This window comes from Lathyrus oleraceus, chromosome 6, assembly GCF_024323335.1.
Source record: "Lathyrus oleraceus cultivar Zhongwan6 chromosome 6, CAAS_Psat_ZW6_1.0, whole genome shotgun sequence".
Classification (NCBI taxonomy): Eukaryota; Viridiplantae; Streptophyta; class Magnoliopsida; order Fabales; family Fabaceae; genus Lathyrus; species Lathyrus oleraceus.
In genome coordinates this window covers 174243798-174263356 of record NC_066584.1, presented here as the reverse complement: position 1 = coordinate 174263356, position 19559 = coordinate 174243798, and the positions used below count along the sequence as shown (strand labels likewise).

Here is a 19559-nt window from a genome sequence, read left to right as displayed (position 1 = left end):
GAAAGTTACTGTTAAGAGTCCCACATCTGATACTATATGACCCGAACATAAGTTTATAAGTGGGGACAACCCTCACTCTATCAACCGGTTTTGTAGGGGTGAGTTAGGCTAAACCACACATTCTTAACATGGTATCAGAGCCTTGTTTAAGATCCGGTGGACCACCTACTATGGTTTCCGCTATCGGGTCACCCACCATTTATTTCCACGCTCCAGATGTCCAGTCCTGGACGTGAGGGGGGTTGTTAAGAGTCCCACATCGGATAATATATGGTCTCAACATGAGTTTATAAGTGGGGACAGCCCTCACTCTACCAACCGGTTTTGTAGGGTTGAGTTAGGCTAAACCACACATTCTTAACAGTTACAAACTAAAAATAATATGATTTTTGATAGATTTATTTTTACTAGAAATGTGGATAACGGGTATGGATACTTAGGTACTCATTAGATATGGGTACGGATACAAACATCGATGCCTACGCAAGTATGAGTTTAGGTACAGGGATTTTTTTTAAAACACGAATATAAGGACGGGTACATGTGTACCATGCATATTGTCATCCCTAGTGTCAGTTGTTGCCTGCTGGTTGTAATTCTCCTAACAAAATGCCTAATGATGTTAGCTAGTTGTAATTGCCCTAACAGAATTAGTTGATGTAGCATAATCTATAAATAGATGCTTCTGCAACATCACATCACTCAATGTACACATCACATCACTTAATGTACAATTCTATCTTTCAATCAATAGAATTTTGATCTTTCTCTCAATTTAATTTCACTTTAACATGATATTAAAAGTATATTGATTCGGCCCATCCACCATTTATATATGCACCAAATCCAATAGTGTTAGGCATAAAGGAATGTATTGGAAAAACCAAATCTCACATATCAATAATTCGGATCACCTATAATTTATATCCGCGCACTAAACCAAATAGTGTTGGACGTGAAGAGTGTATTGAAAAAAAAATCAAGTCCTACATTTGTTAAAAATAGAACCTAAAAAGGATTTATATAAAGTGACAGTCACAATTTATATTTTACATAGTTAGCTTGTATTTTAGGCATGTGATAGAATTTGTGACAATCGGAGATAGGAGACATTTTAGAGTTAAAAAGTCTTGACTTAGATTTTGTTGGTAGTGTTAAGCTTATGAGTTGTTAGACCTTTATAACATATGTGTTGGCCCAGACTGGAACAAGAACCCGGACTTTTATTACCAGTAATATGGTCAGATGCACCAGGGTCAAGAACACAATGTTCAAGAAAAGATGATTAAGAGACAAACAAATATATTATCTGTGTGTGCAACTGATGAAGCAGTATTGATGTTCAGATTACTCTAACACCACCTAAAGAAATCTTCATAGCTTGTCGAAAAGGTATTTCCGTGAATCAAAATTGAAAGATAAGGGTAGATATGGAGTGTGGAGGTACGTAAATCTCATGCGCGGGTAAGGAAGTGGCATTTGTGGTGGTCGATAGTGGCGATATTCATAGGACAGGCCAATCGAGAGGATACAAGATAGTAGAGGAGTGGTGGTCACTCACAGGTAGGGGTGTGCAAAACAACTGGTTCCCAAGAACCACTTTTAAAAATATGGTGCACCTATTTTAAAAACCCACATTATTAGGTTTAGAAACTAATTGCTTTGTTTTCTCTCTGTTTTTGGTTCATAAGTGACAATTAAAGTAAATAAAAAGTCATAAAAATTATTTTCTATGATAAGATAAAAAAATACACATTAATTATCTTTTCTTGAATAGAGTTTTGTGTTTAAAATTATGGTCTCATAATGATGTGTTTAGTCTCTCCTCCCACATTCAACATAATATACTAAATACTTTTTATTATGTTGAAAGTATATGATTACTGAGTTGTTTTTAGCATCTTTTCTTATATTAATTCATTCATTAGACTCCTAAGTTTCTTCTAAGAAATCTCTTTTACTTATATAAAATAAAAGTGAAGATGAGTGGAGTCATAAAATACTATAGAGAGAGAGCATTTTTTTTGAGAAGGTGAAACAAAAGAAAATATATATATATATATATATATATATATATATATATATATATATATATATATATATATATATATAATTACTCAATTTTGATTTTTCAAATTGAAGTTTGAAACTCTTTTTAACAGTTTCTTAGCATTTCTTCTTCGCAGACGAATAGTGATTGATTTCAAAAGCGGTTGGATAGAGTTAAGTTGTTGGATTGGAAACTAAGTTTTAATCGAAATAAATTTGAGGGAAATTTGGTTTTAAAATTGATCCAAATAAAACTAGTTTTTTTAGTGCAAACCGGTTATTAACCAAACCGATCCAAACATAAACCGATTTTAAAAAAGTAAACCGGTTTTGTCAAAGTGGTTTTAAAAACCAAATTGATCCATATATTTGATTCAATTTGGTTTGGATTTTGAACCATGCACACCCCTACTCACAGGAAAAGTCGCCAGAGGAGGAGGTTGCAGTGGCGGTGGTGGCCCGAAATGAGTGTCAGACTAGGTGATGGCAGCATAGGAGGGGCAAATCGGAATTGAAACATAGTTGACCGAAAAAGAATTCTCAACAGATGACAGTGGGTCTACTGGATACACGGTGAATGGTTGTCTCTCAATAGACTCTAGATATCATCTTGAAAAAGACAAAATAAGAGAGAAAACAAGAGGCATTAGGTGAAACTGTGTTTAAACTGCACTACTGAAATTTTATTACACAGCCAATAATACAATAATGAGTAATAATTACAAAGGATTATGCTAAGGAATAATCTACCCAATATGCTACGCTAAGGGAATATTCCAGAATACGCTAGAGTATATTTACATACTATTCCTATATTAATAAGTTAATATTAAATATTAACAGTAATCATCACTACTAAGAATTAATGAGAAACAGAATATTCAGTTTTCAGAATTCTGTTAAGAAACTTTTTTAGATTTTTCAGTTGACGTCAAATAGACTTTCCGAATAAAGCATACTGCAGAAATATAATATAAAACAAAAACCCAATACTGAGTGTGGATAAATTAGGAATATTATGATTTTATGGGAATAAATAAATTAGGAAGATAAAATCCTTTGTAAGACCAAAAAACCAGAGCCCAGATAAATTAGGAATATTATGATTTTTCCCCCTCTGTTAGTTGTACTACTCGGCTGTTATCAATTGAATAAACCAGAGCCTACTCATTAAGATCATGCAAATTTTCAAATATTTTCAGATACACTAAATTTTATCCATGAATATTCATATACCTTATTGTGAATTCCACTGTCAGAAATATTTACCAATTGCAGAACACATGCTGAAATCTCTGCATCGAGTACCTCATGCGATTCTCCACTGTAATATAGAAATCATAGATTTTAGGTAATTGATATCTTGCTGTTAATTGCCAATAACATCATGAAGATATTCAATTATGTACCAGCTGTACATATATTCAATTTAGTATCTATAGCATCAATGTCCTTTAATATTAGGAAACTATTTTTGGAATGATTAGCTATTTCCATTCAATCTTGTAATTATATATAACATATAAGGACTCAATGAAATACATGACATTTTTCCATCTCAAAACAATTCTGTTATGGTATCAGAGCAGGTTATACATATAGAATAAAACATTTAAATCATGTCTGACAGTGAAGGTGAAAGTTCTCCTGTGAAGGAATCTTCCAAGTCAGTCAACAATGGCGATGGAGCAGTCATCCGAAAAACCATCTCTCCCTATGATATCACTTCCAATGATAATCCTGGGAGTTTGATAACACAGGTTCAATTAAAGGGAGAAAACTATGACGAATGGGCTCGTTCACTTAGAACGGCACTTCGAGCAAGAAAGAAATTTGGTTTTGTTGATGGATCAATCAGCAAACCTGATGAGGAATCTTCAGATCTTGAAGATTGGTGGACTAACAACTCCTTGTTGGTCTCTTGGATCATGAACACAATTGAACCTTCATTGCGATCAACTATGTCGCATATGGAGGTAGCCATGGATCTTTGGGAAGACATTAAGGAGCGGTTTTCCATTGTTAATGGACCACGTATTCAACAGCTCAAAGCAGAGCTCGTTGAATGCAAACAAAAAGGACTGACCATTGTGACATATTATGGGAAACTGAAGAAGTTGTGGGAAGAATTGGCGAATTACGATCAGATCCCGGCATGCAAGTGTGGGCGTTGCAAGTGCAATCTCAGCTCTGTGTTGCAAAAGAAACGCGAAGAAGAGAAAATCCATCAATTCCTCATGGGATTAGATGACGCTCTCTATGGAACAGTACGGTCCAATCTTCTCGCTCAGGATCCTCTGCCTACATTGAACAAAGTTTATGCGACATTAATTCAGGAGGAACGGTTGCGCAATGTGACCCGTACGGCCGAAGATCGTGGTGAGGTCATGGCGTTTGCAGTGCAGTCCAACTTCAAACGTAAAGAAAAAGGAGGAATGTGCAGTCATTGCAATCGAACGGGCCATGATTCAGATGGTTGTTTTCAGGTAATAGGATATCCTGATTGGTGGGGAGATCGACAATGCGGACAGTTGAAAGGAACCGGGCGTGGGAAACCAGAACAATATAACGTTGTTTCTAACAACAAAAAACGTGGAGGAGCTGTTAAGGCTCATGTAGCACAAGCAAAACCATCTAAAGAAGAGGTTGCTTCTGAAACGTCAAGTTCCGATATTTGTAATCCAAGAAATATTACTAGTGATCAATGGCAAGCATTGGTCAGTCTTTTGAACAATGTAAAGCTAGGTGCAACCGAGAAGCTAAGTGGTAAGTGTTCCTTTTTGCCATGGATTATTGATACAGGTGCATCAAATCATATGACCGGTCAACTGGAATGCTTAACCAATGTGCACAATATTTTTGAGTGCTCTGTTGGACTACCAAACGGTGAAGAGACAATGGCGACAAAGGAAGGAATTGTGATGCTCAATGAAAGAATAAGATTAACTAATGTCTTATATGTGCCTAGTTTACACTGCAATCTTATCTCAGTATCGCAGCTGCTAAAAGATTTTAACTACACTGTTAAATTTACTGATAAGTTTTGTCTTATACATGACCCCACTTTGAGGACGCCGATTGGAGCGGGTGAACAAAGAGAGGGGCTATATTATCTTAAAGAGATGGTCAAAGCAGCTGCAGTGAAAACAAATAAGGAAATTCCTTTGGACCTGTTACATCGCAGACTAGGACACGCATCTTTGAAGGCTCTGCAAATGTTTCCGAATGTTAGCTCTAATAGAAACAATTATCTATGTACCCAATCATGTGAAATATGTCTTAGAGCAAAACAGTCTCGAGATACTTTTCCAATTAGTGAAAATAAAGCAACTTCTGCATTTCATTTAATCCATTGTGATTTATGGGGGCCTTATCGCAACCCAACATTTTGTGGCGCTAGATATTTTTTAACCATTGTTGATGACTACTCGAGAGCGGTGTAGATTTATCTCATTGTTGAGAAAACAGAAGTCTCTAAATATCTTTGTCAATTCTTTGCAATGGTCGAGCGACAATTCAATAAACAAGTAAAGATTGTTCGTAGTGATAATGGGACCGAATTTACTTGCATGAAAACATATTTTCGTGACAATGGTATAATTCACGAAACTTCATGTGTTGGGACACCACAACAAAATGGAAGAGTGGAGCGGAAGCATAGACATATTCTCAATGTTGCCCGTGCCTTGCGCTTTCAAGCTTAATTTCCAATTCAATTTTGGGGTGAATGTGCTCTTGCTGCGTGTTATTTGATCAATCGCACTCCTACAAGGAACTTGGATGGTAAGACTCCATTTGAACTCTTGTATGATAAACGTCCCTCTCTTGAGCACCTCCGTGTCATTGGTTGCCTAGCTTATGCGCATAATCAACATCATAAGGGTGATAAATTTGCTGCTAGAAGTCGAAAATGTGTATTTGTGGGCTATCCATATGGCACCAAGGGATGGCGTATGTGTGATTTAGAGTTGGGCGTTTTCTTTAACTCAAGAGATGTTGTTTTCTGTGAAAATGAATTTCCTTTTGCTGCCGAAATTCCGTCTGAAAATGATCACATCTTGCCTGGTGCATCTTTTAGTAATGTTATTGAAGACGATTTTTTCCAGCTTGTTCCTACTATACCTGCTGTCCCCTCAACTCCAGCAATTGAAACTGCAACATTACTTGATAAAGATGTGTCAAGTGTCACGCCACCTGTTTCAATTGAATCTCCTGCTGGATCTTCTCCATTTGACTCCCAAAATATGTCATCATTTGTTGAAACCAGTGAGGAACCACAGGCTGCAGACACTATCGAAAATTTGGGACGTGGTCATCGTATCAAATTGCCTTCTACCAAGCTGCAAGACTTTGTGACCAATACCATCACTAAGATATGCCCCTCAAATTGTTCTACTGCTTCATCACGCCCCTCAGGTACACCTTATCCTTTAGCCAAGTATGTAAATTATGCTAACTTTTCACCACGACACAGGAAATTTTTAGCCGCTGTTTCTGCAGCTACAGAACCTCAAAACTTTGCTGAAGCCGTCAAAAATATTCGATGGCGAGATGCCATGAAGCTGGAAATTGAAGCTCTTGAAAATAATGGCACTTGGACAGTAGAAACGCTTCCTCCAAACAAAAAGGCTATTGGTAGCAAATGGGTGTATCGGATTAAATATCATTCAGATGGAACTATCGAGCGTTATAAGGCAAGACTTGTTATTACGGGGAATAACCAAGTTGAGGGGCTGGATTATCATGAAACCTTTGCACCAGTGGTAAAAATGGTAACTGTGAGAACATTTCTCGCTGTTGCGGCTGCCAAGCGCTGGGAACTTCACCAAATGGATGTTCACAATGTTTTTTTACACGGTGAGCTTGATGAAGAAGTATATATGAAATTACCTCCCGGTTTCAAGACCTCTACACCAAATCAAGTATGCCGCTTGCACAAATCTTTATATGGATTGAAACAGGCACCTCGATGTTGGTTTGCCAAACTCAAAAATGCTCTGCAACGGTATGGTTTTATACAGTGCTACTCTGACTATTCTCTCTTTACTCTACATCGTGACTATGTAGAGCTATATGTGTTAGTCTATGTGGATGATCTTATCATTTCTGGAAACAACAACAAATCAATTGAGTCCTTCAAATCCTACTTGAACACATGCTTTCATATGAAAGATCTTGGCCCTTTAAAATATTTTCTTGGCCTTGAGGTGGCTCGCAACTCCAATGGGATTTTCTTGTGTCAAAGGAAATATACACTTGATATCATCACCGAAGTTGGGTTGTTGGGAGCTAAACCCGTTGGTTTTCCCTTAGATCAGAATCATCATCTTCCCTTGGCCACTGGAACTCCTCTTTCTAATCCGGATCGGTATCGAAGACTAGTAGGTCGTTTGGTCTACTTAACTATCACTAGACCAGAACTTTCTTACTCTATTCATATGTTGGCTCAATTTATGCAAAAACCTTTAGAAGAGCACTGGAACGCAGCTCTCCGTGTCGTCCGTTATCTCAAGGGAAATCCTGGCCAAGGTATTCTTCTCCAAGCTGATTGTGATCTTCAAATTTATGCCTGGTGTGACTTGGATTGGGCAGGATGTCCTTTGACTAGGCGCTCTCTCACTGGATGGATTGTTTTCCTTGGGAATTCTCCTATCTCTTGGAAAACCAAGAAACAACATGTTGTCTCACGTTCCTCGGCTGAGGCGGAATATCGTTCCATGGCTACTACCACATGTGAGCTCAAATGGTTGAAAGCACTTTTGCTCTCTCTCGGTGTCCCCCAATCTTGCCCCATGAAGATATATTGTGACAGTCAATCAGCATTACATATAGCTGCCAATCCAGTCTTCCATGAGCGCACAAAACACATCGAAGTTGATTGTCACTTCTTACGTGATGAGCTTCTCAAAGGCAACATTTCAACTCACCATGTGTCCACTAATATTCAACTAGCTGATATATTTACTAAAGCATTGGGAAAACAACAGTTTGATTATTTTCTAAACAAGTTGGGCATCCACAATCTGCATGCTCCAACTTGAGGGGAGGTTTTAGGCAATTGATATCTTGTTGTTAATTGCCAATAACATCATGAAGATATTCAATTATGTACCAGCTATACATATATTCAATTTAGTATCTATAGCATCAATGTCCTTTAATATTAGGAAACTATTTTTGGAATGATTAGCTATTTCCATTCAATCTTGTAATTATATATAGCATATGATGACTCAATGAAATACATGACATTTTTCCATCTCAGAACAATTCTGTTAATAGATAACTCAACACTTAATTGCCCGAAAGTGCTTAGTTTTCACCAACTGCTTAAGCAATTACCTAAAACCAGACGTATGCTTTGTCTTGAGTATTGCAGCAACAATGTGCGTGAACCAAGCAAGTTTGGTTTCAGTTACAGAAAGTTCATAGCTATTCATGGGGATTTGGAGATTTGCTACCTTCTACACATAAATAAAAAATATAACAAAATCAGCCAATTGTACAATAAAACCTAAAACACTTTACTAAGAACAACCACCGCAAGAATACCATATAGCTTTGTATGATAGGCTCCACTATCTTCATTAAATATGAACTGCAACTTTCATACTGAAATTCATCGAAACAATAAAGAACTCAAAGTAAAGATAGTTATTCAAAGAATAAACTACATGGTATTAAAAGAATATAATTTTGTGCATACGGTAACATGAAACTCAGGAGAAGAATGAAAAAGCATGAACCTGAAATCTACAGAGGTAAGGGAAAAATTCAAGTTGATCTTGAAGCACTTCTACATTGTCAAGTGGGTCTTCACCAAGTTCATCAGATAGTTCAGACTGTAATTATTTATTGATTTAAGGTCAAATTGAGGAAAAAAAATACTTCACTCACTTAACGCATCTCTGTAAAAGAGTACAAAAACACCTGACCTGCAATGAATCAAATCTCAATGATACAAAACATTCTATAACTTTAGGGACATATTCATCTAGCAGGCTAGGTTTGTCACTCTTGAGATACCGCACAGAGGTCACTGATTTAGACCATAAATTTAGAAGGTAGTAAACACTGCTGCCAGCCCACTGAAAGAGAGAGAAAAAAAAGCACAATTATTAAGTAAACAATTAATTGAAACTATGAAAACAATACAAGCAGCGTCCTAAAGATGGAAAAGAAATTTATCAATTTAGATGACCCTCCAATCGTAAAGAAAGGCTTACATACAGCTCCTATCTTTCACCAAACAAAGTGTATATTTCAGTGGCCCTGGGGAACATATTAAATAGTCATAGAAACATACCTTCCAAGACTGCAAAGATTTTAATGTAAACTCTGCTACTAAGCGTATCCAATCACTATAACCTTCAGCATTTATAAGTTCTGATAACTACAGTGGAAATAAAGAAATAAGGAAAAGGTAAGAGAATGTCTTCTGCAGAAATATGTTTTTACATTTCATTGAATTGATAAATAATACATGAGATGTATATATAGTAAAGCCGGCAAAGAGGGTAGAGCCAATTTAGCCTAGAAATCAGGAAAACAATTATTCATATAAATGCTAAGATTAACTGTGATAAAGAAGGTAACAGTCAACTAATTAATTTATATAAAAGTTCTATGAGTTGTATGTATCATAATATGATTTGTACAAACAGAATCAACTGATTCTGCACAACATATTCTTTGCTAGTTTTCAACATTCCTCAACCTAGGTGATAGACCTATCATACCCATATTGAATCTAATATTCTCATATATGCTCATCGGAAGGGCATTGGTAAGAATGTATGTTGTCTGCTGGTGTGATGGAACATGATCAATACTATGAGTAAATTATTTTCTCATTTTATAAACATAAAAAGATGCATCTAATATATTCAATATATACATAATTCCTATACTCCCTCCGTCTCATAATAAGTGTCAAATTTGAGTTATGCGAGATTTTTAAGAAACTGATTAGGTGTGTTGATTTTAATGATAAAATTAGTATCATTTATTAAAATACTCTTATTAATTATAATTAATAGAGTAGTTGAATAGAATGAAAGTTAATAAATAAAGATATAGTTGTCGAAAAAATAATAATTATGTATTGATATTGTAAAGAGACATTTATTTTGAGACAAAGGAAAAGTGCAAATGCGACACTTTTTATGAGACATAGAGTATTAATCGAGGAAATAGTAAGTTGTTCTAATTGCATTTCTCTAGAATTAAAGTGGTTTTCCTAATCATATAATCATATCAACATGTACATAAATAAGAAAGATTTTACAAATTTACTAAATCAATTTTTTTAAATACTGCGAGATTTTCGACACCGCCTCAAGTTGGTGAATAGATGTTATCAATCCCCAGCTTGGACAAGATTCTTTCAAAATTGTGGTTGTTGAGTCCCTTAGTTAGAATATCTGCAAGTTGATTTTGAGATGACACTTATGGTGTGCTTATCAAGCCACTGTTAAGTTTTTCTTTGATGAAATGTCTGTCAACTTCAACATGTTTAATTCTATCGTGTTGCACTGGACTATGAGCTATGTTAATTGTTGATTTATTGTCACAATAAAGTTTCATTAGCTCTTCCCATTTTAGCAAGGTCTTAGAAAAGTATGAGCGCACATATACCTAGTGTCATGGCTCGAAATTCTACTTCAACACTAAACTTTGCTACCACACTTTTGCTTTTTACTTTTTCAAGTTATAAGATTTTCTCCGAGGGTAAATACTCTATGGTTGACCTTCCATCCACAATTGACCCTACATAATCAGCATTTGTATAGGCTTCAAGCCTAACATTTCCATTACGTTTGAATAGAATTCCTTTTCCAGGTGTTCCGTTAAGGTCCCTCATATCCCAAAATTGTCTACTAGTCTAAAATTTCCATACAAACACTCAAAAGACTTATTTTCTATAATCACTCTTGTGTTTTTCAGGACAAGAATTCGGGGAGGACGATTGGAAGTGCTAGAGAATATAATGGTCTTTACTATTAGGATAACAAAGATTCAAACCCAGATTTTCTCAGCAACGATTTCTTTTTTTTCAGGATCAATAAAGACCAGTACGGAGAAGGTTCTCTTATACGATTGTCGCCTGGGTCATCCTTCGTTAGATTCATTAAGTGGTTATTTTTTATTTCATTTAAAACATTAGATGTTGAGAGTTTTCGTTGTGAGGTGTGTGAGCTTGCTAAACACAAGCGCATATCTTTTCTTCGTTAGTAATAAAATGAGTACTTTTCCATTTTATCCAATTCATACATATGTGTGGAATCCATCTTCGAAATATTTTAGGTGTTCCTTGGTTCATAACCTTTATTGATGATTGTACTCAGGTTACTTGGGTCTACTTAAACAAAAATCTAAAGTTAGTTGTGTTTCCTCAATTTTTCTCCATGGTTAAAAATTAATTTGATATAAGTATTAAGAGGATTTGGTCTAATAATGCGAAGGATTACTTTAATCATAAATTTAATAAGTGTCAGAATGAATGTATCATTCATGAGTCTTCGCGTGTTAAAACACCTAACGAAATGGCATTGCTGAGAGAAAAAATGGGCATTTGTTAGACCAAACATGTGTCGTGATATCTTAAAATAAAATTTCCAAGAAATATTAAGGCGAGGCAATTTTAACCGCATTGTATCTCATAAACTCCTATGGAAATCTTATCATTGTTCTATCCTAATGTGTCCACCTACTTCACTCCTAGAATATTTGGGTGTACATTATTCGTCCATATTCATAGTAATGGTAGAAGGAAACTTGATCATATAGCCTTAAAGTGTGTGACTTTATAGGATATTCTTCCACCTAAAAGAGTTACAAATATTATCATCCACTATCTCATTAATTCTTTATTTCTCGAGATGTCACTTTCCATGAACAATTAAGTTACTTCGTTCAAACTCATCTTCAGGGGGAGAACGTAAATAAGGAAGATGAGTCTCTTCTACTTTCTGACTTTACTCTTCTGGAAAAAAAAATGAAAATGTTGAAATTGATGTAAGATATGCGATGAATTTAGTATATACAAGGAGAAAGATCATTCCTGAATCTACTCATATCCAAGACCCTGATCCGACATTACATGAAACAAATTATGTTAGCCCTTCAAATTCTAATGATTCAATTTCTGAATTTTATCATGAACATGAACCAGATTCCAACTCAATTCCACCACCACTATCATCACACTAAAGATTTACATCTTTCAATTGTCATTAGAAAAGATACCAAAAACTTTACCAAAAAGTCACTTTATCCTCTGTCCAACTACCTAATCTTCGAACACAGTTCACTTACCCATTAAGCCTTCCTCACAAATATGAACACTATAACACTACATGTCTCTCTATCTGAGGCATTGTCTGACAGAAAATGGAAATGGATTTGGAGATAGACACGCAAGATAAGAATAATACTTGGGAATTGGTTTCTCTACCAAATAAAAAGAAACCTGTAGGGTGCAAATGGGTATACCCTGATAAATACAAGGTAGATTGATCTATTGAGAGGTACAAAACAAGATTCGTAGCCAAAGGATTCACTTAAATCTATGGAGTAGATTATTTAAAGACATTTGCTCTAGTTGCAAAATTGAACATTGTCAAGGTGATATTATCTTCAGCAACTAATTAAAATTGGAACTAAAACCAATTTAATGTGAAAAATGCATTCCTTCATGGTGAACTTGAAGAAGTAATTTACATGGATGTGCCTTGTGGGTTTCGTGAACATACTGTCAACACCGTGTACAAGTTAAGAAAATCCTTTTATGGGTTAGAGTCAGTGTTGTCGGCAGATGGAGGTCCATGGCAGAGAGCCAAAAACCCGTCATGTTGGCCACTTGGCGGCGCTGTTATAGCGGATTATGGAGGAAAAACCCGCAATACCGACCGATATTTACCATTCTGGCGAGTCCAAAAATCGTCATGTATATCCGCCACAGCGGCCATAGTGTCGCTATTTGATAACACTGGTTAAAGCAATCGACACGAACATGATTTTGAAGATTTACTAAAGTTATGGTAGGTTTGTGCTTCAAACAAAGTCAAGGAGATCATACCCTATTTACCAAACATTCTGAAATAGGGGGAGTAACTATGTTACTAGTGTATGTGGATGATATTATTATAGCTACAGCTAATGATGAGTAAGGACAAGAATTGTTAGGCATACACTTAGCCAAGGAATTCAGATTAAGACATTGAAAAAATTGAAATACTTTCTGAGAATTGAAGTTGTCCACTCTAAAAAAATGAATTTTCATATCTCAATAGAAATACATTACTGATCTTCTGCATGAGACTTGCAAGACAACATGCAAGTTTGCAAATACACTAGTTGATCCAAGTGTAATGTTGCAAAACAAAGAAGATATTGCGGTTGATAAGGAAAAGTATCGGAGATTAGTCAAAATACTTATATACCTCTCACATACTAGACTTGACGTTGCTTTCGTTGTTAGCTTAGTCAGCCAATTCATGCACCGACCAACAGAGATTCATTTACAAGTTGCATTCCGAATTGTACAATATTTGAAAGGAACACCTGGTACAGAAATTTTATTTGAAAGAAATGGGAGTGTGAACTTTGAAGCATATACCGATGTCGACTATGCAGGGTCAATTGTAGATAGGAGATCAACTACATGTTATTGCACTTTCCTAGATGGAAATCTTGTGACTTGAAAGAGTAAAAAATAAATTGTAGTATGAAGATCTAGTGCTAAAGTAGAGTTTAGGGAAATGACACAAAGGATATGTGAATTACTATGGATAAAATTGATTTTAGAATATTTGAAGATAAAGTGTGATGAACCAATGAGACTTTATTGTGATGATAAGTCTGCAATTAGCATAGCCCATAATCCAGTGCAACATGGTAGAACCAAACATATTGAAGTTGACACACTTCATTATAGAAAAATTAGATAGTGGTCTTATTTGCACTACATATGTGTCCTCCCACGGCAACCTTGCAGATCTTCTAATGAAAGAACTAAATAACAATAACTTTGAAAGAATTGTTTCCAAATTTAAAATAATAGATATACATTCACTAGCTTAATGAGGAGTGTTGTAAATAGTTAACTTTAATATTATTAGTAATTCATGTTTAGACTTTTAATAAGGCCTATTAGGTCAAAATACTCTATTTAAATATATTAGTGCTTGTATATTCATTATCACAAAATAATATTCGGATTTAACAATAACTTCTGCTAATGATTCTCAAACGTGATCCCAAGGATTTGATATTGTTCAAATTCTACCTTCTCTCTCTTACTTCTACTCTATATATACCTAATAGTCCATTTAATTTACTTCCATCCAGTTGTTTAACTCCTTCTCTTGATTGTATTGTCACATTCACGAACAGTAATGTTACCCTGCAAGATCGGAGTTCGGACGGACGATTGGCGTCGGATGTGGGTCTCAAGGCCTTTACTACCTCCCTGCGTCATTTAAAACATGCTCAGTCGCAGATTCTCCTCTCACTAGTCATGCTCAAATAAGTCATTCAAGTCTTTCCAAACTACAGAAATTGATGTCATGTTTATCGAAGTCATCTAATTTGCATTGTGAATCGTGTCAGTTATGGAAACACACTGGTAGTTACTTTTCCAATCGAGTCAATAAACGGACTTTGTCCCCTTTTGCTTTAGTTCACTCCGAAGTTTGTCGTCCCTTGCGTACTATCTCTACTTAGGTATTTTGTTATCTTTATTGATGATTTTTCACGTTGCATGTTGTTATATATGTAGCAAGTTTGGTGCATTTGACTTATATGCTCCAACTTGAGAGGAAGTGTTGATATTTGCATATATTTAGAATAGAATATTTCATAGCAAATTCCGTAAATATACCATAGTATATTCCTTATAAATTAATAGAATTAATTGTGTAATTCCCTATATAATAGAACTTCCGTAATGCTATTCAATCATTCGATTTTATCTAAATGTTTCTCTTTCTCTGGTATTTCATCATGTTGTAATGACAGTGGTGATCCATTGGAAGCATCTCAGTATCAAAGATTAGTAGGTAGGCTAAATGCTATTCAATCATCCGATTTTACCTAAATGTTTCTCTTTCTCTGATATTTCAACATGTTGTAATGACACTGGTGATCCATTGGAAACATCTCAGTATCAAAGATTAGTAGGTAGGCTAGTTTATTTATCTTATACTCGTCTAGATATAGCATTTGTCAGTTTAGTGAGTCAATTCATGCACTCGCCACATGAGGAATATTTAGAGGATATCTACCGCATTCTAAGATACTTAAAAAGTGCTCCAGACATAGGATTGTTCTTTAAGAAAACAGGTCAACAAGGCATAGAAATGTTTAGTGATGTAGACTGATTTCAGATAGGAAGTCAACATCTAGTTACGGCAATGGCCCAAGGTGTTTGTGAGATTCTATGGTTTCAAAGAATTCTAGAAGAACAGAAAGTTCATATAACTCTCCTAATGAAGTTGTATTGTGATAACAAGGCAGATACTAGTATTTCTTAGGCAGCTACTAGTATTTCTTAAAATCCTGTTCAACATTGACAACATTGACCGAACCAAACATGTAGAAATTGATAGGTATTTTATAATGGAAAAGGTGGACACAGTTCTGATATGCATGCCTTTTGTGCCTACCTCACAACAAGTTGATGATATCCTTACAAAAGGATTGTTCAGGCACAGTTTTGAAATTTTTTTAAGTTGGGCATGATAGATATCTATGTGCCAACTTGAGGATGTTGACAATTGTATTGACAGCTGAGTATTGATTTAATTTTATTCTCATTTTAGTGCTAACCTAGATGTGCGTTTCATATAAAAATCTTAGATAGAAAAAAACCATAAAACCATGTCTACAGTTAAAAGGAAATGGGTTTAAAGATTTTCCGAGATACAGGAAGAATCGGTAAGAGCATTTGACTTACCTGATAATTTACTTTAAAGCGGCCAAGAAGCCGACAAAATGCATGATAGTTATCATGATCAGCAAGACCTGTATTACAATGAAAATGAATTAAATATGGGAAGTTGGAAAAAAATATTAGGGACATAAATTTCCAAGAACTGAAACATAATAAAGAAATAAACCAATGCTAACGATGACATTTATATGCCTATTTTCACTTGAGTAATGAATGTTTCGTGATCATTTCCACAGACGCTCTAACATTGATAGGCTGTTGTTTCTACATGGAATTGATTATTTAACCTTTCTGGAGCATATTGGGTGTTTCCTCCTAGATCCCTAGACCAATTTATACAAACTTCCGCGACAAATTTTTGAGTGATTAATGTGATTGTTCAACTACATGTAGATTTGAGCACCTTAAAATTGTAGTTGATCACTCCAAATTCGTGGTTTATGAAGTTAAGTTGATGGTTAATGAGTTTAGACATGACTTTTGATATATCCATTAACCATCTACTAGATGTAATTAACCACCTATTTGAAATGCATTAACCACTTAGATTGTAATTGCAAAAGTTTTCAAATTTTAGTTCTTCAAATAACAAAATTTTAAATTACACAGTGTATAAAAATTTCATAATAGCATCAATCTTACTATCCCCTGGAGTATTTTTGGGATCGGCATCTAAATTACACTAGCAGGGTAATACATGTGCACACGCACAATAAGCAGGAGGCAAAAATATGGTTTACCTATTCCAGTTTGCAAAATTTCTTTGGTGCCCAGCATTAACTGTGACAAAAACTTCAATCGGGCAGTATCATCAGAAAACAAAGATCGTCTAGTAGAAGCAAGACGCAACAAGCATTCCAATGCCTACATATTATCAAAAAATTATATCAAATAATCACAATATACAGGAGTTTCTTTACATACTGATGATAAAGCAGAATACCATATTTAAATTTAGAATTTTGCTATCATGGTAAATTTCAAGAAACAGAGGACCCTGTTAGAGTTCTTTGGAAGAATGTTAGTAGAAAGGGAGTTTATCCGTCCCTACAGTTTATTGACTGAAAAAGGTAAAAGGTACACAAGAGAGAATATTCTCCTTCACTGGAATTTCCAGTAAAAACTACAATTGCCAAAAAGATCCCCGAAAGAGAGAAAGGAAGTCTTATATGTAGAAAGTCATCATGTACAATAGGGCGTAGAGATCCAAAACAAAAATATCCTAACTAACTACAAAAGACCAAAAATATCCTTACTGATAATTTTCCTCCTCTTATAGACTTGCAGGGAGGGGTCTTGTAGTTGACTCATTATTATTCCTCACAGACCCATATTTATGTTTAGGCTAAAAATATTAGCACATAAGATATAAAGTAAATAGGGCAATGCTCAAATACTATATTCATTGATCAAATAGTATCATACTTTACAAGTTCAGTAAGCCTGAACAATTACAAACATAACATAGCAAAGGTCAAAACCATTCTTAACATCAACAAAATCAGAAACATATAACAGTATTGTGTAAAGAGGATAACAAACCATGTCATAGTATTGAAAGAAGCAAAGGTTTCAAGCATAATAAGTAAAATTAACGAAGGCGTCAAACTCAAATACAATATGTTGTAAATATTAGATTGTAAATAGTAATTATTTCTATTAGTAATGAGGCCCATTAGTCAAAGCCCATTAGGTTTTCTATTCTCTCTTATTTAAAGCATGTAGATGTAACATGTAAGAATTACTTTTTAATATATCAGTAAAATATTTTATAACATGGTATCAAGAGTTCCCGATTTTGGGGGATTCGCTTCCGCCTAAACCCTAGCCGCCTTGTAGCGGAGTTTTTTTTACTGCAGTTTGCAGTTTGTTGTTGTTTTTGGGTGTTTGGGTCATTGTTGTTTTGCGTGCTTCTTGTTTTTTGTTCACTCATCTTTGAAACCCTAACCCATCCTGTTTCTTGGTTTGTTTTCTCTCGATTGTCCTTTCAATGGCTGAGATTATTAACGATCAACCACCTCCACCTCCACCTCCACCTCCACCTCCACCTCCCACAAATCCACCAGCCCCATTTAATGCTAAGGATTTTGTCGTTCAAAAAGGTTATTGGCTTACCGGCAAAAATTATTTTCAATGGTCTCAGTTCATCAGACACACTCTTAAATGTTGCGACATGCTTGATCATATTGAAGGAAATCCTCCTCTGGTTACTGCTCCTAACTTCCCTTCCTGGGATAAAGATGATTCTGCTATTATTACTTGGCTTTGGAACTCCATATCTCCAAAAATTAGTAGAAATTGCATGTATCTCTCAAGTGCAAAGGCAGTTTGGGAGTATCTTCGTCGCAGTTATTCCATGAAACAAGATATGTCTGCTTGTTATGATTTAAAGAGGAAAATCTTCAACACTAAGCAGGGAAATCTTTCGATCACTGAGTATTTTGGAGTTCTCAATGGTTTTTGGATTGAGTTGGATCAGTATCAGAATTTGAAGATGGAGTGCAGCAAGGATACTGCCACCTTGAATACTGTTGTTGAGCGGGATAGGATCTTTGATTTCCTAGCAGGCCTTAATGCTGAATTTGACCCTATTCGGGTGCAGATTTCGGGTAAGGAAAAATTTCCTGATCTTAATGAAGTTTTTTACACTGTCCGTAGTGAGGAAACCCGTCGTCAAGCTATGCTTCATGAACAGCCCCCGGATGTGTCAGCATTAGTAGCTAGCAAAACAACAAGACAAGGACCACCACCATCATCATCCAAGAATGTTCGTGACAAATTCTATTGTGAGCATTGTAACCGATCAGGGCATACAAAGGATAGGTGTTTCAAACTTCATGGGAGGGAGCAGGTTCTTAGCCGAGGTGGCGGTTCTCGCAACATGCACCAGTATCAGGCACATGTTGCTACACATGTCCAGGATACTGAAAGCTTTGAAAAGAGGGGAACTGATCTTTCCTCCTTCAGTCAGAATGATGTGGAACGGTTGAAATCTATGCTTGACTCCATGAGTAAGCCTTCTGGTTCTAGGTCTCTAGCAGTTACTGGTAAGAGTTTGTGTTCCCGATCTCTTACTGTTTGTGGTAATATTCCTAAGAATGCGTGGATTCTTGACTCTGGTGCTACTAATCATATGACATTTGATTCCACATTATTATGCTCTTATACCACACCTTCGAGTATTCCTTATATCACTGTTGCTGATGACTCTCATGCTTGTGTTGTTGGCACTGGAAATATTGACTTGCAACCTCCATTCCAGTTGCAATCTGTGCTTCATGTTCCCACACTTTCCCACAATTTAATTTCCATCCATAAGCTTACCCGTGATCTGAATTGTAAAGTAATTTTTTCTATGTCCCATTGTGTTTTTCAGGACCTTACCACGGGGCAGACGATTGGAATTGCTAAGGAAAAGGAAGGGTTATACTACTTCTCTGATGACCATCCAAAGGTGTTGTCCTCCTGTTTCCAGTCTCAGTCTTCCTCTTCAGCCTCACAAATTTGGCTTCAGCACAAGCGTCTCGGTCATCCTCCATTTTATATAATTAAGTCT

At 35.7% G+C, this 19559-nt stretch overlaps 1 protein-coding gene across 7 annotated transcripts in view; it reads right to left on the bottom strand.

Moving 5' to 3' along the window:
* Positions 1–19559, bottom strand: part of LOC127091272 (uncharacterized) — a 48126-nt gene that overhangs the window by 20601 nt on the left and 7966 nt on the right. For all 7 annotated transcript variants that reach the window (XM_051029858.1, XM_051029864.1, XM_051029861.1 and 4 more), the window contains 8 exons: positions 16744–16867; positions 16007–16074; positions 9356–9442; positions 8985–9137; positions 8796–8891; positions 8602–8661; positions 8392–8513; positions 3286–3373 (listed from right to left, as the gene is read on the bottom strand). In XM_051029858.1, coding sequence (XP_050885815.1) covers positions 3286–3373; positions 8392–8513; positions 8602–8661; positions 8796–8891; positions 8985–9137; positions 9356–9442; positions 16007–16074; positions 16744–16867 — 798 coding nt within the window. The remainder of the gene's footprint in view (positions 1–3285; positions 3374–8391; positions 8514–8601; positions 8662–8795; positions 8892–8984; positions 9138–9355; positions 9443–16006; positions 16075–16743; positions 16868–19559) is intronic.